The sequence below is a fragment of the Arachis stenosperma genome, chromosome 3 (assembly GCF_014773155.1).
Source record: "Arachis stenosperma cultivar V10309 chromosome 3, arast.V10309.gnm1.PFL2, whole genome shotgun sequence".
Classification (NCBI taxonomy): Eukaryota; Viridiplantae; Streptophyta; class Magnoliopsida; order Fabales; family Fabaceae; genus Arachis; species Arachis stenosperma.
Window position 1 is genome coordinate 154437085 of NC_080379.1, and position 27510 is coordinate 154464594.

Genomic DNA, 27510 nt, shown 5'->3' on the forward strand with positions numbered 1-27510 from the left:
ATTAATTTGGTTCTAATATTTATGTCTAATTCTAATTTTTTTGTCTAATATTTTAAGTATTTTATTTGAGTGTAAAATAATTTTGGAGCAGTTTAATATTATTTCAGTTTAAATTTTAGTAAAAATTTTTTCTATTATAAAATATTTTGTATTAGACTATTGAGATTTAAAGTACTTAATTATAGACTAAAGTATTATGCATTTATTATAGTCTATAAATGTTGTTCTTTTATATTAACCTTTGATTTATATATAATATAATCAAATGTTGTATATAAATATGGTACATTCTATAAGCAGATAATTGTTATGCTCATTTAAAAGATACTCTGTTCTTAATTTAGTATGTGGTTTTCATGGTATTAAAATTTGTTAAAAAACTTCATTATTTATTTCTGTAAATTTGATATTTTTTTTTCCAAATAAGTTGAAAAAAACTGTATTGTTAATATATTGATGAAAATAAAATATCATAATTTTATTAATGAAAACTAATTATTTATGTTTTTATACAAAGAATAGTCACATGATACCAGTGCAAAAATGATTTTAATTTATCATACAAAAATTTGATAAAAATCTAAATTATATTCTATTCATACAATTTTAATTTATTTTAACTATTTTTAACATATATATTTAGATAATAAATATATTATTAATAATAATTTTTTTATAATGTTATATCTAAATTTTTTCTTGGCATCTCTTAACATCATTTAGTTAATTTATCCAAATTTCAATTAATTTTGTTTTTTTCTTGTGTTAGTTAAAATGTATCTTTTTTAATAGATAAACCAGATTTTTATTTCTAAAAGAAATCAATTCAAATTATTTTTTTTATATTGACTTTTATTAAAATTCAAAAATTAAATATCTAAAATGATCAATATTTTTTTGTACTATCAATCTAAAAATATTTGGTTCCAGAATTTTGATTTTATTAATTTAATTCTCTCAATTTAACCATAACCCTAATTAAAGTCCTAAAACACGCTTCCACTTCAGCTCGACAGTTCTCTTCTTCATCGCGAAGCTCACTCCACCCATCGCACCATCTTCGTAGCGCCAGCCTGGGCTGAAGCTTCTGCTTCTCTACTGGGTTTTGCTCACATGCAGAGAAGGTATTTGTATCTCTGCGATTCCATTGGATTCCACTGCCAGGGTGTTCTTCTCTTCGTTGCGTGTGTTCTTTCTCCACCACGAGGGTTCCTCTGTCTCTCTCTGCCGATCATACATCATGCTCCATCTCCATTTCTCTGTTTGGATAGCAGATGTCGCCACTACGGCTCAAGAGGTATTTGTGTTCTATGGCTCCATTCTCCTCCTTTTCAATCTTTCTGGTTTCCTTCTCCAGTTTCAAATTTTTTTCCTGTTAATTGTTACTGTTTTCTTTATCCATCGTTTATTTTTCACTTGTTTGGTTTCTGATTTAATCATGGTGATTGTAAATTTTTTTCCTAAATCAATGGTTCTCTCCTATGTTTGTGGTTTTGGTGTTTTTGTGGAATTTTTTGTTCTTGGGGGTTTTGCTGATTATATTTTATATAATTTTGTTTCTGCTATTAGACTGAAGTTAAGTGTGGTGTTAGGTATACTAGGCTCATGAAATCCTGTTTCTGCTTTATTGTGAATTGTCAAATCAACTATATGTGGTAGGTATTTGGTAATTTGTAACAGGCCTCTTCCCATATTTTTTTTTTGCTCTTTTCCGATGTGTATTTTGTTACTTGTGATATCTTCCTAAATGATGTGTGTAGGGATATCAATCTATATATGCCTATTAGTCTATCTCTGCCCTATATGTGAAGCTTTCATTGTAAACTTTAGTGCTGAAATTTATAACTCCAACATATCTGTTTATCTGTTTATCTTCTCATCTTAGTGCTGAAATTTTCTCTGTATATCTTCTCTTTTTGGTGTTCTTATCCTATATATGTTGGGAATGAATAACCGTGTTGATCTGGTGGAGAAAATCACTCCCTGGAGAGAATCATGAAAAGTGCATGTTAAAGTTGTGAAGTTGTGGTACCACAAGAATCCTGGTTTGGATGCTTCTCAAAATCTGTTGCATATGGTCTTAATGGATGAGAAGATAAGTCTTATTTTATGTTTGTATTTCCTTAAGTTGTTGGAAACTTTTTTTGTTTTTAAATATGCAGAACGGAATTTTTATTGTTGGTTGCAAAGTGATTTGTTTTTGTTGTTTTAGCTTTTTAATCAATTGTTTTTATGCTGTTTGGATAGCTAAATATGTTAATAAATTCAAAATATGAACCATTTTTTTTCAAATCCAGTTACACAAGATCCAAGCAACGATTAGAGATCAGCTTATATCAAAGTTTGCTTCCTCTCTACACGAAGGGGATCTGTATTTGATGAACCATTTTACAGTTGTACCAAACACTGGTATGAACAGAGTGACCACTCATTGGTTCAGACTTTTGTTCCAATACAAGACCTCTGTTGTTTCTGTGGTATCTCCAAGGATCCCGCATTCCGGTTTGTGTTTGAGATCAATAGATGAAATTGATCAAATGACAACCGAGCACAATTTCCTTATTGGTTTGTACAAGTTTCTTGCTCTACCTTTTTATGGTCATAGTATTATGTTTTAACAAGTCTGGTTTGTAATTCAAATTTGTAAATGTTTCAATGTAATTATTAGACTTTGTTGGGATCATTACTGGTGTTCGAAAAGAAAGAGATGTAGCATCATATGGGAAGCTGATCAAAGTAGTTGTGCTAGAAGTTTTCACTCATGGGTAATATGTCTCTTACTTTTTCCTATATCAGTAGTTATGCTCTATTCATTCAATTTATTTTTGTTTGAGCCTTTATGTTTATAACAATAAATATATACTTAGATTCTTTTGATCTTTTGAAATTTATTTCTCCAGCAAAAAGGTCCAATGCAATGTCTTTGGAGATGCTTGTGATCTTTTGGAATATGATAAATTACAAAAATATCCAAGATCTCCGTTGATTGTGCTCGAGTCTTTTAAAATCAAAGCAATTGAAGGTTAGTTTCAGGCATATTCAGCGAATTTTTTATCTAATATCTACTTTTCTGATTTTTGACCTTTTAAGTTAAATATGGTTTGAGGTTAATAGAGTAAGATTCTTTGATGCAGGTGGAGTAGTTCTACAGAATGTGATCAATGTCTCTAGGTTATTTATTAATCCCGACATTCCTGAGTCTGTTGAGTTCCTAAGCAGGTTAGTTGTGAAATAATTATTGTAAAGGTGCAAGCTGCTGCTTATTTTGTTGGTATTCATGTATATGTTTTGTCTCATGAAGATCAGTTACTGTATATTTTTTTGTAGATTTAGTGTATCCAGTTATGGATTCTCAAGACTTGTGAGCAATGATCTTGGATACTTAATTTCTAAAGTTGATGGTGATTATTTCAATCCAAAGATATCGTAATATTCAAGATATTCATTTAGATAACGGGGTACTATTTTAGATTAGCAAAGTCTCCATTAATACTTAAACTTCAACTTCTTAAACATGTATGTTGGGTTTATATCATTGTCTTTAAAATTTTACAGGATGATCATTACTTTGTTATTGGGACAATTAATGAAGTTATGGAGAACCAGATTGGTGGTACTACTCATGTGTGGTGTGGTCATGCCGTTGTTGACCATGAGGATGGTACTACTCATGTGTGTGTGGCCGTTGTTGACCATGAGGATGGGTTTATATCATTGTCTTTAAAATTTTACAGGATGATCATTACTTTGTTATTGGGACAATTAATGAAGTTATGGATGAACCAGATTGGTGGTACTACTCATGTGTGTGTGGTCATGCCGTTGTTGACCATGAGGATCTCTACCTTTGTGATGCTTGTGGTTCATGTGTTGAACATGTGTTGGTCAAGTAAGGTTCATATAAATCTACTATTTAATAGATTAATTATTAATATTTTAGATTTTTGGTTAGTTCTTTGTTATGCTTCACTCTATGTGTTTTTAAGCAGATTTAGTTTCTTGATTTTAGTTATCATTCTTGTTTGTTAATTGTCTTAGATATAGGATTCGTGTAAAGATTCATCATGGTGGGTGTGCTGTTTTGTTTGTTTTGCTTGATAATGCGGCAACAAAACTACTTGGAAAAACGTGTTCTGAAGCATTTCTCGGGGTAGACGAAGAATTCCCTGTTGATCCTAGTGTGCTTGCAGTATGAACTTTTTCATATTGAACCTCATTTAGTGTTTGTTAATTTTATTTTTTGTGTTCAACTGTATTGATTCTTTTATTTAAACTCCCAAGGTCTGTCGATCATATCTCCACAAATGTTTGGTGATGTTGTTGGAGAGGAGAAAGTTTTCAAGGTTGAAATTCTTTCTGCAGTTGATCCAGATTACTCCGGTCCTTTAAATTTGTAAATATGTTTAGTAATCTGGAAGCAGCTGCAATCGATGATTATGTGAATGTATGATTCTAACCCTATGTTACAACATGTTGATGCATTTCTCTTTTTTTCTTGATCAATGTATTCGATACTTATTCTAAGCAAATTATCCCAGGCAAGGCTTCACGATCCGATTTTTGCACCAATCTATGATGCCTATTTGCAGTATGTAACTGCGGAAGATTACAAGACTCAAGTAGTGTGTGATAATTCTATTCAATCAAAAACTATTGAAGATATTATTACTGATCTGATTTCACCCAATCGCTGCTATTCTGATGTTGAGAACGTATATTATTTATTCTCATTTGTGATAAAATCTCTTTGTCCTTTCTTTTTTGTTATTCTTGTTATATCATATGCTGAAAACTTAGTAATTGATAGTTTTGTAAATTATTTGAAGTTTGAAATGCTATATTAATTTTTTGTGTGCTGGCAGGGTGGTTTCGTTTTTATTTTGGGAACTATATCATCTGTTTTCAAGAAACATAAGTGGTGGTTCTCCACTTGTTTGTGTGGTTCTCTTGTGTCAGCTAATAAACAAATTTTATCATGTGATTTATGTCAGCTTCAATGCATTGATGTTGTCCAATGGGAACAATATATTTGTTCTTAAAGATCGTGAGGTTGTGCAACTAATAAAGATTAAATGCTCCAGGTTCTTGGATAATCACCCAGAGTTGAATCAGGTTCTCATCCTGTTGTGGTTTTAATTAGTATATAGTTATATAGATATATAGATATAGATATAGTTAGTTTGTATGTTTTGACATTCCTAAGAAATACATAACTTATTATTATGCTATATTTTAACTATTTTGTTTTTTTTTAGGGATCTTATTCCAAAGTTGTTCCATTGAAACTCATTTTAAATCTTTTGCACAAAAAAGTTGTATTCATGGTTGATGCTAGGCCTGTGGGTTATGAGATGAATCGATCTGTGTATATTGTTCAACAAATTTGGGATGATGCCTCTGTTATTAATATTTTTGAGGCTGCTTCTGAGATGAATGATCATAAGGTTTGGTTTTATGGTTTTTATAAGTTGTTCGATTATTAGTATTTAAAAATATCAATAACTGAGAGGATTTAAACTTTTTTTTCAGATTCGTGTTTTGGTTGATTCTTTGCCTGAAGTTGAAGATGCTTTTAGCCAATGTGAAAGTGATCATGACGCTGTGGAGGATCTAGATGCTTTTTAGTTTAATATGTTAGGATACTACTATAAGTTGTTGTTGTGCAGGATCTTCATGCTTCTTAATTTAATGTTCAGATAGTAATTTAAATTGTTGTTTGGTTTGTAATACAATTTTAGTCTCTTCTGAATTGTAATGTGGATATAATTATATATATTTAATCAAATTTCTATTTTAATTACAACAAAAAATATGTTTTGTTTTACCATTTCAAATAAACTCGTGCAATAATAATCAATTATTAATCAGTATTGAAAATATGATAATTGCGGAAAATAATATATATACTGGTTAATAAAATTGTTTTCATTGCCATTTTTAAATGTATGTATTCAACCTAAGATTAGATTTAATTGTTATTAAAAATATATCTGTCTTTATTTTTTTTTATTTATTTAATCAATTCCTTTTTAATTACAAGAAAAATATGTGTTTATGTTCCAATTTCAAATAAATCCATGCAATAATTAATTAATTATTAATCAGAACTAAAAAAGAAATTGATAATTAGAAAAAAATATAGATAATGGTTAATAACTGGTTTCATTACTATTTTTAATGTATTCAAGTTGAGATTAAATTTAATTGTTATTGAAAAATATATAGGATATAAGTTTTTTTAATTTCCTTTTTTTGTCCAAAAAATGTGAACTCAAGGTAGCCATACTGCCATTAACACATAAGTCATGTTGTTGCTTTTGTTCATTTTTCATTTTCGGGTCTTTGTGGTTTCTGTTTTTCACTTTGAACCCCGATTTGGTTTCTATGAGCTCAACGATGATTCCCTCCGACTCGCCCTCTCCAGAAGCAGAAAGCCAAGTACCCAGAGCTTCGAATCGTTCTCTTGATATCGTTGATTTTGTTTGCTGGGTGTGTGACTCAATCAGAGTCGCGATGCATGTTGTTCTTTAGTCAGGGGCTTCTTTCTCTTCAAATTCTCCCAAAAACAGATATCAGATTAATGAATCGGGTTCATCGAACCCAGAGCTTCGAATCGTTCTCTTGATATCGTTGATTTTGTTTGCTGGGTGTGTGATTCAATCAGAGTCGCGATGCATGCTGTTCTTTAGTCAGGGGCTTCTTTCTCTTCAAATTCTCCGAAAAACAGATATCAGATCAATGAATCGGGTTCATCGAAAACTATTATCCTCTTGGTTCTTTTTCTTTTCCTTGATTCTGTCGATTTTTCTGATGAATTTTGTCATCGGTTCGACGATTTATCTGGGTTTTATTGTGTATGGTTGCTCAAATCCCTGATTGTGCAAATTCTGTTCATTTTTTGTATCTCTTCTATGGTTAATTGAGATTTTTTTCTAGGGTTTGTGAAATTCCTAATCTTGCAAATTGTCATCGTTTTGGTATCTGTTCGATGTTTAACCCACATGTTATTGTTTAGGTTTTCTGAAATTACTAATTTGCAAATTCTGTATGTCACTTGGTTTTTTTTTTGGTTCATGTTGTTAGTTCGATTTTTTTGGGTGTTGCTCTTAACCTTCAGTTTGAACTTATTATCAGATCTCCTTTTGGTACATGTTGAATTGTTTGTTGCATGTCTCTTGTGCTTTTCATGAATATATTTATGATTTATTACTTTGTTTACATTCGACAAATCCCTTGAGTTTTTAAACTGTTTTCTGTTTTGAGAAACATGTTCTGTTATTTATGTTTGATGTAATGTTCACATGAAAATGTGGTTTGGATACATAATAACGTTGTTGTGTATATTCTTTATTGGGAATTCAAAATTTGGGCATCTTTAACAAGGTATGAAGTTTGAATCTCATCTGTTTCATGAATGTTGGTTTCAGTTTGAGATTTTTTTTAATTTTTATCTAAACTTTTTTTTCCCACTCATCTGCTGTTTTGAATGTATCCTTACCTAACACATTTACTAACTCTCATTGTGATGAGTAGAATCATTGTTTGGGGTAGTAGATTCATAGATGGGTTGATATGACATATCTATATATAGTGACGGAGCTTGAAAATTTTTTTTAGAGGGGCCAAAAATCCTTAAAAAAAATTATATAATAGTATTTATATTAAAATAAAATTTATAAATATAATTATTTTATTTTTAAATTTATTATTAATATGTAGGATTATATATGATTAAGATTAATAAAATATAATTCTAATTTTGATTAATAAAATTTTTTGTTTAGGTTAATAAGTCAATTTGATTATAAATAAAAAATTAATTTAAAAAAATCAGTTTTTACATGAAAAAATTAGTTTTTGCACATAAAAATTTATTTTTATTTAAAAAATTAATTTTTTTATCTAAAAATTGATTTTTCTTTTTAAAAAATTGATTTTTTATTTAAATTATATAAAATTAATTATAACTTATAAATTATTTTTTAATATTTTAAAAAATTAATTTTAGTTTTGATCATATTTATTTCTCAAAAGTCTCAAGATTAATTATTTTTATTATTACTTTTATTATAAATTAAATAATATAATACAACAAAACAAAGTCTTACATTTCTAATAAAATAAAAATATCAAAATTTATTAATTTAAACAGTGTTATATTATAATGGCATTAAATTTGTAAAGTTGATTTAAAAATAAAATAATAATTTTTTATTAATAACTGATATTACTATTAGTTATATTATAATTTTTATTATTTTAAAAATAAAATAAAATAAAATAATGCATGAAGCTATATGAGAAGCTAAATATAATTTAGTGTTAATTCTATAATGATATTTAGTTTGTAACGTTGATTTAAAAATATGTCATTTGTTGTTGATTTAAATATATACTATTTGTTATGTCAAATAGGATAGGATAAAAAGTTTGAAAGAATGGTGAAGATGAACATAAAATTTAAATACATAAATTAAAAATATATCAATTTAATCAAACAAACTAATTTTATTTTTTTTAAAGTAGAATTACTAATACTTTTACAAAAATTTTGGGGGGCCATGGCCCCCCTTACCCTAACAAAGCTCCGCCATTGTCTATATAATATAGAGGTATGAGTATATCTAATTTAATTAGCTATGGACTCATTGACTGTCATATGTCAATCAATCAATCAATCTAGCCAAGGAGTCTAAGAGAAACGTATTCTACAAGCTTTGCTTTAGAAACTTGCTCATTCCTCTGGTATAAGTAGTACTGAGGTAATGCAGTATTGTGGAGATTTTTCAAGAGCTATCAGTTGTTCCTTACTTGTCTTTTTTCCCTTGCATTCCTTTCTGTTGAGATAAATCTCATATCCCACGCTGTTTTCTTCTGCCCATTTTTTGTTCTTTAATTTTTTTTGCATGCATATTCTTTCATCTTTACTATTTATTAATCGATAAGATGAGTGTTAGTATTGATCCTCTTCACAAAATCTTTCCATGGAAGGAAACTTGGAGTATTGAGGCTAAGATCTTGACCATTTGGGAAGATGCTTTCATTGTTAATGAAAATATGCAGAAACTGTTACATGTAATCTTGATGGATAAGCAGGTGAGTATGTGTGTGTTTGTTGGTGTGTGTGTGTGTGACTGTGTGTGTGTTTGTGTGTGTGTGTGTCAGAGTATGTGTGTGTGACTGTGTGTGTGTGTGTGTGTGTGTGTGTGTGAGTGTGTGTGTGACTGTTAGGGGTGGCAAACGGGCCTAAACCCGCCGGGCCGGCCCGCGTAACCCGCCAAAAAAGGCGGGCTGGGTTGGAAAATCGGGACCGCCAAATAGCAAAAGCCCGCCTAACCCGCACCACTTAAACCGCGGGTTTTGGCGGGCTTTGGCGGGGCGGGGCGGGCTTCCCCGCCGGGCTAAGGTTTTTATTAGTGAGGGGGTATTTTTGTAATTTTTTTGCCAATACCTAACTTTCCTCAACCTAACTTACAAGAGTATGAAGATAAAAATTGAGTGTTTTGAATTATGTTTATGTTATTTTGGAGACAATATTTATAATTATGTTTTGGATTATATTTATTTTGCTTTGGAGAGAATATTTATACTTATATTTTGAATGAAAATTTGGTTTATAATTATATTTATTAGATATTTTATAATTACAAAGACTTTAATGTTTGTGAATATAAAAAATATAATTTTTTATGCCATTAGAAATTATAAATTTATTAATATGGTTGTGAAATTATATATTACTTAGTAGTTAATAGTAAAAAAAAAAAAGATGAGCTTTGGCGGGCTTAGCCCGCCAGCCCGCCAGCCCGCAGTTAGGCGGGACGGGCTAGGATTCTGGGACCGCCTCACTAGGCGGGGCGGGGCGAGCCAGCCCGCCAAAGGGCGGGCTTCTGGCGGGGCGGGGCGGGGCGGGGCGGGCTTCCCCGCTTGCCACCCCTAGTGACTGTGTGTGTGTTATCAAAAGCTCAGTTTTTACTTAACTAAATTGTGTATTTTAAAATTTTGATTGTGATCAGTTTTAGCATGTAGTATTTCATGGTATGATATTTAGAAATGGTCAGATTATTTTTTCCCTCTTTTTTAATTTCCAGCACAATAAGGTCCAAGCAACTGTTGAGGATGATTTGATCAAAACTTTTGTTCATCAGTTAAAAGAAGGACATGTATGCATTATTTCTGACTTCAAAGTGATACCTAATGGTGGATTGGTTAGGGTTACAAGACATCGATTCCAGATCCTTTTCAAGTGTAGTACTTCTGTTGTTGCAGCTCCGAATAAAGTCATACCTAATCCTGGTTTAAGTTTAACCTCTATGGACGAGATTCTTCAAAAGCGCACTGATTATGAGTACTTAATAGGTAAGTTTCATTTTTTCAAAATTCACCCAAAATAAAGGTCTTTTAAAGTAAGATTATTAACACCTCAATGAAATGTCTTGTGGTATTGTATCCGGCAGTTTAATCTTTTCTGGTATAATTTGAATAAACAGATTTTGTTGGGATGCTGTGCGGATTGAAAAGGAAAGTGGATGTTGAGTGTAATGGAAAGATATTGAAAGTTATTGTGCTTGAGGTTTTTGCTGATAGGTATCCTTTGCCTTTCTGTTTTTCATTCTATTTTTAAATTATGTTATGCCACTTTTTCATTTCTTTTTATTGCTCCTGAATTGTTCTATTGTTGTATTCCATTTATTATAATGATTACCCAGGAAGAAAATACCCTGCAGTCTTGTTGGTGACTGTTCTGCTCTTATAGACATCAGTAGTTTGCAAAAGTATCAGAGACCGCCAGTTCTTATTTTGCAATCTTTCAAGATCAAAATCATTGGAGGTGAAAAGTTGTCCATGTTGGACACATGTCTGAGCTTGATTTGTTTATATATTTTTGTTTACGAATTACTTGTTTCTTTACGAATTAATTCTTTCTTATTGTGTTTTGTGATTTGTAGATAAAGTTAGCCTCCAAAATGTGATCAATGTTTCTCGGGTTTCAATCAACCCTGATATGCAAGAAACTGTGAATTTTCTCAATCAGTTAGTTCCATTCAATTTTTACTCAAGTTTTGTCACAATGAACTGAAAAATTCTGCCTTTCTATTCATCCCTCACTTGCTCATTCTCTCTCTATTCCTTACTTGCTGATTCTGTCTCTGTCTCTAATGCTCACTCACTCACACTCTTACTCTTTCACTCTCTCTCTCTCTCTCTCTCTCTCTGTCTCTCTCTCTGTCTCTCTCTTTATCTCTTTTCCTGAAATTCTTTTACTCTAATATTAATGTTTTTTTATAGATACCATATCGCAAGTCACCATTTCAGTAGACTACATAGTAATCAGATTGGGGATTTGGTATTTGTAATTGATGATGAATCTTTTGACTGGAAACTAATACGGACTATTGCTAATCTCAAGGGAAACAATGAGGTGTGTACTGTTAGGTTTTTAACATGTTTTAGGTCTATGTAAGAAGTACTCATGTTAATTGATTTTTTCATATTGTGGACATGCTTTGTCTATTCAATTCATAAAATTTTTTTTATTAGGATGGACAATTCTTTGTGGTTGGAAAAATTAAAGAGATTGTTGAAGATCCAGAGTGGTGGGTCTTTTCTTGTGTTTGTGGTCATGCAATTGTAGGTGATGATAATGTGTTTCATTGTCAGCTCTGCGGTAGAGAGGTCCAGCATTTTATGATCAAGTAAATCCATGCTCTGATTTAAAAAATTTCTTTCATTTGTTCTGATTCAATAATATAAATAAGCTTCAGATATCAGCTTCTTGTGAGACTCACAGAAAGATTAATCTGATATTTATTTTCTTGGTTATAGTTATAGGATTAAGATACTTGTTGAAGATGGGACTTCTTGTGGAATGTTTGTCTTGTTAGACAGTGCAGCCACTAAGTTATTAGGGAGAACCTGTTCTGATGTGTTTTTGTTGTTAGAAGATGAACAGGAGGTATGATTATTTCTCTTCAATTTTATTTCTATATACTCTATCAATAACTATTTTTTATTCCTCAATTTCGTCCATTAATTAGTGATGACTTTTCAATTTCTATCACAGAAAATTGAGCACCAATACTGTCCACAGTTTTTTCATCAACTCATTGGGAAAGAGATTGTTTTCAAAGTTCAATCAAAGAGGATTAACACTCGCGGTTATTGCGGTACCTTTAAAATCATCAATGTGATTAGTGATGCATGTTTTTTCAACAAACTTGAGGCTGATCGGTGCATTAATGTTAGTACTCTTTCTTTATGTTATATATTAATTAATTGATTAGTTGGAGGAATCATTTTTTGGATATAGTTTGTTGATCCCCACTTTCTAATTCTTTGGCTGTTGTTTTGAATGGTTTCCTTTACATGCCAATATGATTTTTACTCTTACTTTACAAAGTTTGCTACCTTTTGTAATTCATGCTTTGCTTCCAAATTTTAAGGATGTTAGTTCTGATTCGGCCTTTAGCCCAATAGTTGAAGACTTCTCTCAGTGTGGACATCTTAGAAGTTATGACAACCAACTCATATATGGTGTTCCAATACAACTGCATAGCATTAAAGAGATGCTTGCTGACATTCTTTGTGCTAAAATATATTCTTCTGCATCAAGAAATGTTAGTATTTATGTTTATGTTCTCAACCGTCTGAACTGTGTCTCAGCATATGTTGTATGATAAAACATGTATCATAATATACCAATTACTGTTTCTCTACAGGATCAGATTTGTATTTTGATCGGTGAAATTATTGATGTGCTGAAACATCAGAAGTGGTGGTACTATTGTTGTTTGTGTAATGCACCTGTTTCTCATGTTGGGAATTTATTTTATTGTTATCTGTGTAAAGTTGAGTGTTTTGATGTCATAAGAAGGTATCTATTTTATCTCTTGGAGTTCTTGGTACCAGTTTTTCTTTTTGCTTAATTGCATCTTCTACAGCTGTCTCTCAGTGTATATTTTTACTTTTGTTTACATTATTTAGGTATCGCATCAAAATTATTGTTTCCCATTCAAATGGGAACAATATTTTCATACTTGAGGATGATGAGGTGATGCAAATACTGAAAAAGAGTTGCTCAGATTTTTTGATGGACGAAGGAAATTCGTCCCAAGTAATCATTTTGTTTTTAATTTAATTTAATTGTCCTTGTTTTCAGTTTAGTGTTTATGGTTCAGGTATGTGAATTTTGCTAATGTACCTATTCTTTTTTTTTCTTTTTGTTAGTCAACGGATGATTACACTGTTCCGAATAGCATGATTTCTCAGTTGATGAACAAGAAAATTGTCTTCATAGTGGATCCTAGACCCATTGGATATGATTTGAATAAATCTCTTCATGTTGTTCATGCAATATGTGATGATATTGATATTGTGAGCTTTTTAGAGGACTCCATCCATGATAATCAACAGCAGGTGGTACCATTATTATGTAAATCTAATGTTGCGTTACTCCACTTTGTTTTTTTTTTTTATCAAGTTAACCTCAATTGCCTATATTGTTATGTATTTTTTCATGGGCGATGTATTAAGTGTTACTGATGTTATTCCTCTCTTGTTCCATTTAGAAATTTCTTATGGATCCCTTTGTTCCTCATTTTCCTTTCGAATTTAAGAATCCAGTTGAGTTTCACTCCAATGCAACCGTTCAATGTTCGTCGAGCTCAGGTGCTCCAATGCATGATGCTTCACCGATTTCCGTTCTGAACTGGAATTGTTGGGTATTTCTTTATCTAATGGGCTTTGATTCTTTATCTATTAGTAAACTATGTTTACACTAATACATATATGCATACATGTATGTCTGTTAGCTTTGGTTTCTTTATTTGTTTAATATTTCTGTTATTACTTTCCAAATTTTTATCATACCTGATTTCTTTATCATCTCAATTTGTTTTATTTATTTATTTATTTTTTTTTTTTCTTCTGTGTTCCTTGTTCTTATATTTTGTTGTGTTCTCTGTAGACTGTTAACCATGATTTTCATGCAAGAATCTGCTCCTCACAAGGTTCCAATTTAGTTGGCAATCATCAGCCTCTCACTATTAGGGAGGAGCTTCGGAGGGCCTTTGGACATTGTGAAAATACTAGCGATGCTGTGGAAAGGATGGATGAGTGTAGTGGCTAATTGTTTGTTACATTACAATATATATTTATATAGATATGTATAATATCATTGCAAGATTCTGAAGAATTGTTAGAATTTTGCTTAGTTGTGTTAAGTACTTGGGAAATTGGTAAAGTATATTGTCAATGGATCTATTTTGGTATGTAATTATCAACTCATTCTTTGGAGTTGTGATATTTATAAAACGTATTGTTCTCTTTCTTGTGCTTAAATTTGTATGTATGGTTATTGTATATAGATGTGGGCTTTGTTTGGTGTATGTATATATATATATATATATATATATATATATATATATATATATATATATATATATATTGTTTTGTTACAATTTATTAAAATGTATGCAATAATTTAAATAATGAATTCCAAAATCATTTAAAATATGTATTTTTTTAAATTGTGTTATAATTTTATATTTAGATTTAGATATCTCATGTAAAAAGATATTTTTTAGTCAAATTGGTTAAATGTATTTCTTATTTATTTATCATGTGAAAATATATATTTCAAACAAAATTTTAAAACATAAATTTGAATTACTAAAACAAAAAAATCTAATGTGGCCTTTGTTTGGTGTGTATATATATATATATATTTGTTTTGTTACAACTTATTAAAATGTATGCAATAATTTAAATAATGAATTCCAAAATGATTTAAAAAATGTATTTTTTTAAATTGTGTTATAATTTTATATTTAGATTTAGATATCTCATGTAAAAAGATATTTTTTAGTCAAATTGGTTAAATGTATTTCTTATTTATTTATCATGTGAAAATATATATTTCAAACAAAATTTTAAAACATAAATTTGAATTACTAAAAAAAAAATCTAATGTGGCCTTTGTTTGGTGTTTATATATATATATATATATATATATATATTTGTTTTGTTACAACTTATTAAAATGTATGCAATAATTTAAATAATGAATTCCAAAATCATTTAAAATATGTATTTTTTTAAATTGTGTTATAATTTTATATTTAGATTTAGATATCTCATGTAAAAAGATATTTTTTAGTCAAATTGGTTAAATGTATTTCTTATTTATTTATCATGTGAAAATATATATTTCAAACAAAATTTTAAAACATAAATTTGAATTACTAAAAAAAATTGAATGAATTTTTTAGTAATTTTTCTTTTATTATTAAAAATATATCAACTCCACTAAAAAGTAAATAAAAATATATTATTCATCCTTTTTTATTTTTTCGATTTAGTAGTCATCCAATACTCAAATACTTAGTTGCTTTTATTAATTTATTTATTGATATATCTAATCAAGTTATCTATCTTAGTATTTTAATAGTGTATAGTTAGATATTTTTTTGATAAAAAAAAGGTTCAAAATTTCTAGGCAGCAAAACGCTGCCGTTCCACTCACTAAGGCAATTAGCAAGCCCTAAGTGCATCCTCCCGTGCCAGAGCTAGCATTGCAGAGTCCAGAGCGCCGTTTCAATCTCATCGAGCTCCAGAGCGCCCCTCACCTCCGTGCAGCCACCGCCTCGTGCCGCCGCCATTGTTCGTTCGAACAGCTACCGTCTGCGCGCTCACTTCCCCTCGATCGCGCAGCAGCCATCGCAATCTTGGAAGCCTCCATCGCGCGGCAGCCATCGCAACCTTCGAAGCCAGCGTCTACTCCAGGACTCTTGCATGCTCTGTCTCACTCGGTGTTTCTGTCTCCCTTGGTCACTCGGTGTCTCTGTCCCTCTCTGCAACCCCAGTCTCTTGCATGTTCTCTAGGTAATTTTTTTTGTTAACTATCAATTTATGATTGAACTCTGATATAGTGAAGCTCTGTGAACTCTTATATCGTGAAGCTCTGTCAACTCTGAATCTATGATTTACTGAAATAGTGAAGCTCTGTGAACTCTGATTCAAGTGATTCAACTGTGAACTGATATGGTGATATAGTGATTGAATATTTTTTTTCTCAACTGTGAAGTGTGAACTGATATACTGATGTAGTTTGGGATTAATTTTGGGGAAATTGATATAGTGATATAGTGATATAGTTTTGGGATTAATATTGTTTAGTCAACAATAAACCAGCTCTGTTTCACCGGTCAGTGCTGTTCCCCCTCTTCCTCAGGATCTGCTTTGCTGCTCTGTTCTAGGCTTCTAGATTTCTTTGTTATTGGAATTTGATTTTATTTTTGGTTAGGATTGGTGATCTGAATCTTTTATTTGAAAATTATTTTTTGGTTCTTTGATTTTCAAGTTGCTTGCTGCTTCAATTTGAGGGGATTCTGAATTTTGGTTTAAACTGTGATTGAAGGTTCTTTGGTTTGAGTATTCTTCACTTTCCTGGAAGGTTAGCTTTTAATTTGTTGAGATCAAATTATTGTTTTCAATCTTGGTGATTTTTAGATATTCTTTTTAGTTGCTTTCTTTTTAAATTTTTGAATTGGTGTTATTGTGTTGTTGCTGTGATTTAAATGTTCTTTTTGATTCTTTCTTTTTCTTGAATGCGCAGTCAATTCTTGATTGATTGGCTTTGCTCACTGATTATATTTGATGATAAATTTTAGATTTATAACTCTATTACTGCTTTATTATCTGTTTGTATAGTTAAATTTTATTAAAGTTTCTTGAATTTGCAGTGTGTAACTGATTCAAAGTTTTTTTAGTTTTGTTCATTGTTTGGTTGCACTGTCCCTGCTCTCGATCTCTGCTGACTTGCTCCCCCTCCTCTGTGCTGGATTTTTTTTGTTTCATCTGTTGTGTTTTTGTTTCAGGTCCTGTTGTGTTTGTTGTGCAATACTATCAATTTGTTTTACTTTTTGATTTTACTAATTCACATGTCTGGAGTGTTAGTGTTGATATTTTCTTATCTTATTTGTTATCAGTTTTAATGTTTTCTTTTGGGCTTTTGTTTGTATGTGAAATTTCTAAAATATCTTCAATTTCCTAACTGATTTAAGGTGCTAGAAGTTACATGCTTTAAAGTTTCTCAAATAAATTTCTACTCATAAGAAGGTCCCAAATTTCTGTATAATTTATTCTTACTTTTGGTTAACGATTTTGGATCCTTTCTCCCGCGTGTGAAAATTAAAAAATTGTGTTTGACTCTGTGTTCTCGCCTTTGTTTTGTTGTTTCTAGATTTTATTCTGAGCTGATAATGCTGCAATAATTACAATACACTTTCTCTTTTGTTGTATGTAGATTTTATCTCGAGCTGAAAATGCTGCAATAGTTACAATAACACAAAGTGTAGTATTTATGAGTTCAAATCAGTTTAACATAAAATTTGTGGCTTTGATTAGTCACTTTCTCTTTTTTTTTTGTTAATCTCTTTTTAGCAAGTTAATTAATTCAGTTTCAGTGAGGTTGTATTGTCTGTGTGAAGTTCCATAATTTTGGTATTACTATGTTTTATCGAGTAAGAAAAAATATTATGCAGATAATCCTAAACATTTCTAAGAGTAAAAAAAATAAAACTGTAACTATAATTTTTTGATATTCATTCTGGTCTTTTATACTTTATTATTCACCTAATTTTTGTATATTCCCTTTTTTTCTTTTTTGGTTGTTTGTATTTGTAATGCATATTCTAATTAACAAATTCATAATTCATGATTGTTTCTTTAGATTACTATTAGTAGTAGTTGTTAGCCTTCTTAAACTTCTCAACATTATAATTAAAATTTAGTAGAAATTTAATTTACTAGAATAAATAATGATATTTTTGTTGCTGTCTCTCTTCTTTTGTTTGTGAATGGTTGCTGTTCTTTCTTTATGTTTGTTCTTTAAGTTTCTTTATTCAATTTTATCACCTGTTTTTCTTGAATTTGTTGAAATATGCTGTTAGGGTTTACTTTATTATAATGTTCTCTTTTGCAGTAGGAGACAACATCCTTTATTTCTTCTTGAATCTTTATATGAAGCCTCTCTATTTGATAAGTCTGAATGATCATGGATGCTAATAGAGAAGATCCAAACAGGTATGGTGCTGAGCATTAGAGAAGATGTTTTCTTTGATGGATTTTCAATTCGATTGAAATCTCATTTACTTTTCCACTCAATATGTTGTATACTTAGTGAGTTGTAATTTATACAATATGTTGTATATTAGTTTTCTAACGTGGTCTCTTGGGTATTTTTCATTAATGTGCTTTTAGTTTGTTACTAATTTTTTTTCGTATACTTAGTCAGTTATTTTCTTGGTTAAAAGTGTCGGTCTTAAATTCTAATCGTGCATTTATATGCTAATAGGAGGTTTTTAGCAACCCAGGTATATTGGCCCAGCGGAAAAGAACTGGTTTTCAGATTTTGTGATTTTAGTCAGCAGGTAACGAAATATAATGGCCAATGTGCAGTTTTGTGCAGTAGTATCAATCTGAATTAATTAGATTACTGATTTGGCTTGATGTTCTTTAATTTGTTATTTTCTACTATTTTCTGCATGTGTGAGACTGATTGCTTTGCCCCTTTGTTGCTTTTCTATGGATATTTTTTTTTTAATTCATTGAGCTGTTTACTGGACTAGAATTTTCTCAATTATTTATTCTAAAGTTTCCTTCTCATTATAATGTTACTTCATTTCCGTGATTATTGTTCTCTTGTGTTGCTCAGTTGGTAATAATAGTAGATTTAAAATACCTCTATTTGCTAACTGATTAGGTAAAATTATGTGAAGCTTTTTTAGCATGTTTTGTTACACGAGTTAACTTTGGAAAGAAATTTGATTATAGGGTGATAGAGCTCTTCCCTCAAATTTTGTTTCAACTCATGGGGAAGGATTCGGTCCAATATTCTATGTCATTGACGAGTTAGATAATTGTTTATCGCTGGAGGTGATCAGAAAGAATGATCAGTTGCTGATAACTGAGAACTCATTTGAACTGATTAGAACTTTCTATCTTATTGATAGACCGGCATGTGTTCAATTTAGGTATGTTGGTTTTGGAATTTTTTTTGTTTCATTGTTCGATAAGGACAACCAACCCATCCAAGTTCACCTTGATCCTGATTGCTATGTTCCTGAGCTAATGGACCCAGAGACACTTGATAATGTGTCAAGAGTCTTCCACATAAAGTATACCTGCAGGATGGAAGAAGACTCATCAGCTGATGTGATTGTTCTATCTGGGTCTGAACCATCAGATGAACAGTTATCATCGGATGGTGATGAAGACAATGATCAACATAGGCCATTGGTGGGGGATAATCCAGATGATCTGATAGATTTGTCTAGTGGCAGCAGTTTATCATTGGAAGTTGATGAACACATTAACGCGTCAAATGAATTGGCTGAACCTAGGTAATGCTACATGTAATTATTTTCCTTTCTTTTGTACTTTAATATCATTTGATAGGTTTCTATTTTTTATTGTTGTGACTAAGGTTCATATTATCTTGAATTAGATATGCTCCAGAAGTTTCTTATGAAAAGAAGCTCAAAGCTTCAGATGTTGGACAATCTAGATTGGTAACTTGATCTTAAAGAGTGTTTTCTTTTTTTTTTCCTGCAAACTTATTGGATGTTCTTTCTAAATCTGTTATTCATTGTGTATGAAAATATTATGTTTATGTTAACTATGAATTATTCGTTGCAGTATTTGGCTTCAAAATTTGCTGTGTATCTTAAACCATCTGGAGATGGTTCCATTTGGATGATCACTGGTCCAGATTCCAATCTTGAGAAGAATGTGTTCTTTTTTCAGTTAGTGAATAGTGGAGGAAGACGTACAGAATGGAAATTTGGAGTCGGGTGGAGTGAATGTTGTAGAAGATACAATTTAAAGGAGGGTGATACCATCACTTTGAAACTCAGCTCGATAAGTAACCGTCATATAGAGTTATCGATTCAGCGTTGTTAGCCCTCCTATGTATAACTGTATTTGATAGATATTTTGAATTATATGTTAAGTTGTCTTGGACATCTTTTATTTTTTGTTTAATGAACAAATTTATATATGTTGTGTATATTTTGTTTTGCTAACAGTAAGTATCCTGACGTTATGTGTTCTTAAGATATTATGTAATAGTAAACTACATCTCTATTGTACTTTTTTTTTCTGTTTTTTTTAGTATTTAGCAATTGTTTGAATATTTTATTAACTTTTATTATCTTACAAAATCTGTCATATATTTATTGACATATTGAATAATTGTTGTAATCTATTTTTTTATTTTAGTCTAATGATAATTTTGTAATTATTCAAAGTTAATACAACAGATTTATTTTTATAGAATACATTTTAGTTATATTCTTAGTATTTTCCTTTTAAAAAGGTTTAGATTTCGTGAATCCCGTGCATTGCACGGGTTATCACGCTAGTATATATATAAGAGTAATACTACACATTCAAGTCTTTTTATGAATTAAGTCTAACCAAATTAAATAATAAGGCTTATAATAATGTTAGCCATAACTGATTTTTGTTATCTTAGATTAATTTGGTTGGACTTATTTAACAAAAAAACCTTAAATGTATAGCATTATTCTATATAAAAAGAGAGATATTCCGATTGCATTGTTAAGAAAAAGATTACTTAATTTTTTAAAAATATAAAACAAATAATAAAATTCTAAATTATGTGTTATTATTTAAATTATTATTTAGTGTTTTAATTTGTAAATTAAATATTTTAAAGACTAATGATGTTATATGTATATAAAAAATAACCACTTATATACATATTGAACAAAAAAATATACATTAAAAATAAATTAAACAATATATATAATAATTAATGAATATTTTAATAGCTGATTTTTATGTACATATAATATTTTTATTATAAAAATTATTATTATATTATATATTTTGTCCCCACTATCAAAATTTTCTGGATTCGTCACTGCGTATTGTCGTTATCGTTATCATCAATTTTTTGCTATATTGATGACATTGTCTGATAAAAAATTGATTTGGATATATATTTGTTCAAAATTGACTTGTTTCTGAATTTGAATTTATATAATGGACAATTTTCGGATCATTTGGTATTATACAATGGTTTCGTTTTGATAATATTTTCGGTTCATTCGAGACGCGGTTGTTTCTGAATTTGAATTTATGTAATGGACAATTTTCAGTTCATTTGGTATTATACAATGATTTCGTTTTGATAATATTTTCGGTTTATTCGAGACGCAAGTGTTTTTGAATTCGAATTTATATAATGGACAGTTTTCGGTTCATTTGGTATTATACAATAGTTTCGTTCTGATAATACTTTCGGTTTCGAAATTATTTAATGATGTCACCACAGAGAATTAGAATCAATAAAGATGTTAGTAAAATATTGGTGTTGTTAGTGATGACGATAATGATGATGGACGAGGAAGAAAAAAAGGAAAGAGGATATCAAAGAAATTTAAAAAAAAATAGGAGGAGAAGGAGATGGATGTGGTAATATGGTGGTGGTGACTAGGAGTGGTAGGCGGGGAAGCCCGCCCACCCCGCCTAGTGAGGCGGTCCCAGAATCCTACCCCGCCCCGCCTAATAGCGGGCTGGCGGGCTAATCTCTTTTTTTTAATAATATTTATAAGGGCATAAAACAACCTTTTCTGTGTAAATTAACATAAAAGTAAATGTTAAATATAAATAGTCTCCAAAATAAATAAACATAATCCAAAATACAAAAACATAATTATAAATAGTCTCAAAAGCAAAATAAATATAATTCAAAATCCAAAAACATAATTATAAATAGTCTCTAAAGCAAAATAAACATAATTCAAAATACTTAGTTTTCATCTTCATCTTCATGTAAGTCAATAATATCATTGGAACCAACTCCTGAAGAATAACCTTCTCCTTTTGCAATATCTTCCTCATCTAAGTCTTCCTCTAGAAAAAAAATAAATAAATATATTAGAAAAATAATACATAATAATGAATAAAATCATTCACGTATGTATGTTATAAATATAATTATATCATAATCATCATATCCACGTATCCAATTTCGAGTACAAATTATAACTTCAACATTATCTAGCAATAAACGACTTCTATACTTATTCAAAACATGAGAACCCAGAACTAGCTCCAGCAGTAACAAGGTTACTCACAGTTTCAAAATTCATATTTTCTGAAATAAAAGTAAATGTTAATTGTTAAACCAGGTATCAACCATTCTGATTTAGTCAACATTCAAAATCATTTAATCAACACAGCAAATCTGCATTAGATTTAATCAACACTCAAAACCATTTTAAAAAAAGCTTCAACAATTCTGATTTAATCAAAACTCAACCATTATCAAATAAAACGAAAACAGCAAATAATATATGAATCTGCATTAGATTTAATCAAAACTCAACCATTATCAAACAACACAAAACACAGCAAACAAACCTAAATCTCTGATCTAAAATCTAAGCCAGAAAACTAACATACCAGACGAGCAGTGACAAGCTGACGACCAGGACAGAGAAGGCGAGGAGCAACAGCGATAAGGACAGATGAGCAGACCCAGAGAGCAAGAGGACAGACGAGCATACCCAGAGAGCAAGAGGACAGGACCCAGGAGCCCAAGACCAGCGACGACGATGGCTAGACGGAGCAGTAGCGGTGGCTAGAACCCAGGAGGATCGAAGAGCGACGGTGACAAAGAGCACCGCAATTGCTAGGTGTGACTTTGCTATCTATGCAAAAGTGCGAGCGTGAGGAGTGAGAACGTACTGCGACGATGCCAAACGCAATACGGTTGGGAGCGATCAGCGGCGGAAGAGTGGAGAAGCTGAAGCTCTGTGTTGTTTGAGAGTAGGAAGGAGTGAGAGTGACAATACCCGAGTGGTGAGGACTGAAGAGGCTGCAATTAGGATTTAGGGCGGGTAGGGTTTCATTGAGCGCAGGTCGGGTTGTATGGGAAAAAAAATTGCTCAGGCCACCGGGGAAGTCCGCCCTACCCTGCCAAAGTTCACGGTTTAAGCGATGTGGGTTAGGTGGGTTTTTGTTATTCGGCAGTCCCAATTTTTTAGTATGGCCTGCTTTTTTGACAGGTTATGCGTACTAGCACGGTGGGTTTAGGCCCATTTACCACTTCTAGTGGTGATAATGACAATAATAAAAAGAAAATGAAGAAAAAGAAAAAGAAGAAAACAAAAAGGAGAAGAAAAAAATAAAAGACAATGTTTCACACAGCATAAATTAAATGATTTAATTATTTAATTGCATAAATCACTTGAATATGTAGCAAAATTCTTATCAATAATAATAAAAGGAAGGTAGAAGGCCAATTAGTGGTGAATTGTTCTTCTTTAATTTGTTACCCTATCCCAAGGAACAAATTTTTATAACTTTAGAATTCTAAGATAATTATGCATGAAATAATTAAGCATACCCTTAAAACATGGAAAAAAAAGTATGAAAGAAAATGACAAAGGAAAATAAAAACATATTAGTGCAATTAAGTATATTTAAATATTATTTTTTATTCTATCTTTAAAAAAAAGAAAAATAAAAAATAAAATTTGTAAACAATTGATATCATAAAGTGAGTATTTAAATTAATTAAATAATAATAAATTATTTAAAATAAGAGACATAATTAATTAAAGAATTAAAATAATATATTATTAAATTTAAAGGCTAGTCAAAGGGGTGGCAACATGCCGTACCTTATATATATATATATATATATATATATATATATATATACTAAAATTTAGTTTTTTCCCAGCTACTAAAGGTGACGTGTCGATCTCTCATGTTTCTGTTTTCCTTTCAAAACGAATAATTTTTTTTTTCTATTCTAAATTATTTTATTGTAATTATATTATAATTAATACTAAATAAATAATATATAATAATACTAATTTGGCAACATATCTTTATTATAATTATATCAAATCAATATTTAATGCACTATTAAACTACTTATCAATTATCAATTAAAAATACTTTTAATAATTTTAATGATAATAATAATATCAATAATAGTAATAATAATAATAATAATAATAATAATAATAATAATAATAATAATAATAATAATAATAATAATAAATCTTTGTTACCCGATTCACGTATATCAAATAATTTTTCTAAATTATTTTATTAAAAATATCTTTAATATAATTATATTGTAATTAATATTTAATGAATAATATATAATTATACTAATTTAGAAACATATCTTCGTTATAATTGTATCAAATCAAAATTTAATGCATTATTAAAAAATTACCTTAATAATAAATAATTTACATATTTATTTTTGTTTTACTAAAATCTATATATAGTGTTTTCCTGTGGTACATGAATTTAAATTTGAGAGTCAATTCATAATTTTATATTTAGTGTTTTTTTTTTACTACTTCATAGAATAAGAATGTATTCTTCGTTTTTTATTGAAGTTGATCCTTTTAAGGTACAATTTATAATTTTTTATAATATTTTTTTATATACACATTCTATTATATTATTCTTTTGATAATTTTTTATTTGTTGTTACTCTAAGTTATTCTTATTGTCTAATGTTCCAGTTCGATTGTCTTTTACCACAATCATTTATAATGTATCACATCCATGAAATACCTCATCGAGTTGGCTTCACTGATTCGGGTTCCAACTACATGGATGTAAGCGTTCAAAGAAGAGGCAATAGTCTGTAAGCGTTCAGTTTTGCTAAATACATGACAAATTCAGATATACAATTTCAACGATTGGTAATATATTTAAATTTTCTTAGTTTAAGCTGTTCATTATTAGAATAATTTTTTTAACATATTTTGATTTTTTCAGAAATTACCAGCTTTCTTTTGCATGCATGTAATGGCATTGAGGGGAATAAGAGTTAGTTTGATTTCTCGGTGTGGCAATTTTATACCTTGCCGCATTGCATGGATAGCGGATGATAAAGCTTATCTAACAAGAGGATGGTCTGATTTTGCACGAATTCTAAATATTGAAACTTACGATGTTATTTCAGTTGGTTGTCGTTACAAGAATATTTCTATACTATACGTGACTAAGGACTAGAATAGGTTCAATATTGTTTAGGTAATTTGGTTTTACTATTAGTATTTGATTAAATTATAATTATAGAATTTTAAATTATTACCTCAATTTATATATTACGATTATTTTTTGTGGATGTACTATTTTTAAATAATTTAATAAAATGAAGTAGTGTCAAATATTATTAAGTTTATTTTTATCATTTATTTCTTTATTTGTATTTTCATTATATTTGACAAAAAACGAACCTACATATATATTAAATCGTTGACCTAAAGACAATTTATTTGCCAATAAAAACATATTTTATTTATAATTTGAATAAAATTTATTTGCCAATAATCGGTGGATAAAATTGAAATTACACCCGTGTCATATAATTATAATTAATTAATTGGTATAAAATGAAATTATACCCGTGCCATGAGTAATAATGTAAATAATTATATCTTAACAAAATATAATTTAAAATAATTTATAAACAATTATCTTAACAAAAATAATTATTTAATAATTGATTTAAAAATCAATGCAAAACATAATTATTAATAATAGTATTATTAATTGGGTAAATAATATAATTTCAAATTATTACTTGAAATATAAATAATATATAGAAATCTATTGAGTAAATCAATGATTTTGCACTTTAATAATTTGACAATTATTACTCAATTAACTAGTTAATTAAATTAGTAATAACAATTTCCAATTTCAAATTTTGTATATTAAGTAGTTATTAAAAACAGGGTAATAACGATTTATACGGAAAAATCATTGATAAATTCAATTAACCATATAGAAGATAATATACTAACAGTTTTAGTATATTATTTATGGCAAGCGAAATTATTTCCTCAGATTTTCTATTAAAATTGAAATTAATAATAGTTTAAAAAAGGTTTATTAATAAAATTACTAATAGTCACATTTTTATACATAAGATATATGTTTTCTATATATTATTTAAAAAATATAATGAAACATAAATAATGAATGAGTATGTTATTTCTTTGACTAGCTAATTAATGCAAAATCAAGTATCATTTTTTATTCGATTGAGGTCATATTCTGTTTGGTGAAAGTTTTAATCACCTTAATTAAATCCTGTCTTTATGTCTTAACTTATACAAGTAGTAATATGTTACATATTATTTGGTATATCTAAGTAGTTATTTCTCATAGTGGAGATGTAAAAAATTATATTAAAATTTATTGCCAAATAATTAGTGGATGAATAATAGTAGATTATATTATTTTGGAAAAGTATTTTCATTATAATTATATCAAATCAATATTTAATTATGATAAAATATGTTAATTATAATTATATCATAGAATTATAATAATTACGATATTTATGTTATATATTTTAATCATTTATGTACGTAAATAATTAGAAATTAATCAAATCAAATTATCACAGTAAATAATATGTTGTATATTATTACGAGAAATAATCCGTAGATAAAATTGAAATTACACTCGTGTCATAATTATAATTGATTAATTGGTATAAAATGAAATTATACCCATGTCATGAGTAATAATCTAAATAATTATATCTTAACAAAATATAATTTGAAATAATTTATAAACAATTATCTTAACAAAAATAATTATTTAATAATTGATTTAAAAATCAATGCAAAAAATAATTTTTAATAATAGTATTATTAACTGGATAAATAATATAATTTCAAATTATTACTTGAAATATAAATAATATATGAAAATCAATTGAGTAAATCAATGATTTTGCACCTTAATAATTTGACAATTATTACTCAATTAACCAGTTAATTGAATTAGTAATAACAATTACCAATTTCAAATTTTGTATATTAAGTAATTATTAAAAACTGGGTAATAACGATTTACACGGAAAAATCATTGATAAATTCAATTAACCATAAAGAAGATAATATACTAACAGTTTTAGTATATTATTTATGGCAAGGGAAATTATTTCTTTAAATTAATTTTTATATAATTATAGTAAGACTCTATAATTAAAGCAATATAAAACTGCTTCATATATAGCAATAATATTATACATATTTATATATCTCTTCTTTTATCTCTTTTTTTTTAAATATTGCCATATAATTAATGTAGAAAATATATAATATTAAACTGTTTTGTTATGCATATATATGAATTTATATAATAACCCGTATAATTTATATGTATGGCATAATACATATGTCAAAAAAAAATTCCATAATTTTTGAAAACCACTATTTTGTTATATGAAATTGAAATTAAATAATTTCTATTTATATAAATTTTTTCTATTAGTATCAAGTATTTCCATTAAAATTATATATATATATATATATATATATTATATATATATATATATATATATATATATATATATAAGTGGATAAGTCGTAATAGTCAATTGTTTCAATTATTTTGACATTAATGCTCTTGCGAATGAACTAA

General features: G+C 29.0%; 1 protein-coding gene across 1 annotated transcript; it reads left to right on the plus strand.

The window, feature by feature from the left end:
• Positions 1-8946: 8946 nt before the first annotated feature.
• LOC130966951 (uncharacterized) lies at positions 8947-14128 on the plus strand. The gene is made up of 14 exons (XM_057891772.1): positions 8947-9096; positions 10092-10359; positions 10491-10587; positions 10710-10831; positions 10950-11034; positions 11290-11422; positions 11542-11696; positions 11827-11956; positions 12444-12617; positions 12720-12874; positions 12985-13114; positions 13228-13419; positions 13569-13721; positions 13967-14128. Exons 1-14 carry the CDS (start codon positions 8947-8949, stop codon positions 14126-14128), a joined length of 2106 nt encoding a protein of 701 aa, XP_057747755.1.
• Positions 14129-27510: the final 13382 nt, after the last annotated feature.

Bases quoted from the DNA above. Each gene is read 5' to 3' on its own strand.
- LOC130966951 (XM_057891772.1), top strand. From the start codon at position 8,947: ATGAGTGTTAGTATTGATCCTCTTCACAAAATCTTTCCATGGAAGGAA. The intron at 10,832-10,949 runs GTGAAAAGTTGT...TGTGATTTGTAG, and splicing joins CAAGATCAAAATCATTGGAG to ATAAAGTTAGCCTCCAAAAT. The intron at 12,875-12,984 runs GTATCTATTTTA...TACATTATTTAG, and splicing joins TGTTTTGATGTCATAAGAAG to GTATCGCATCAAAATTATTG.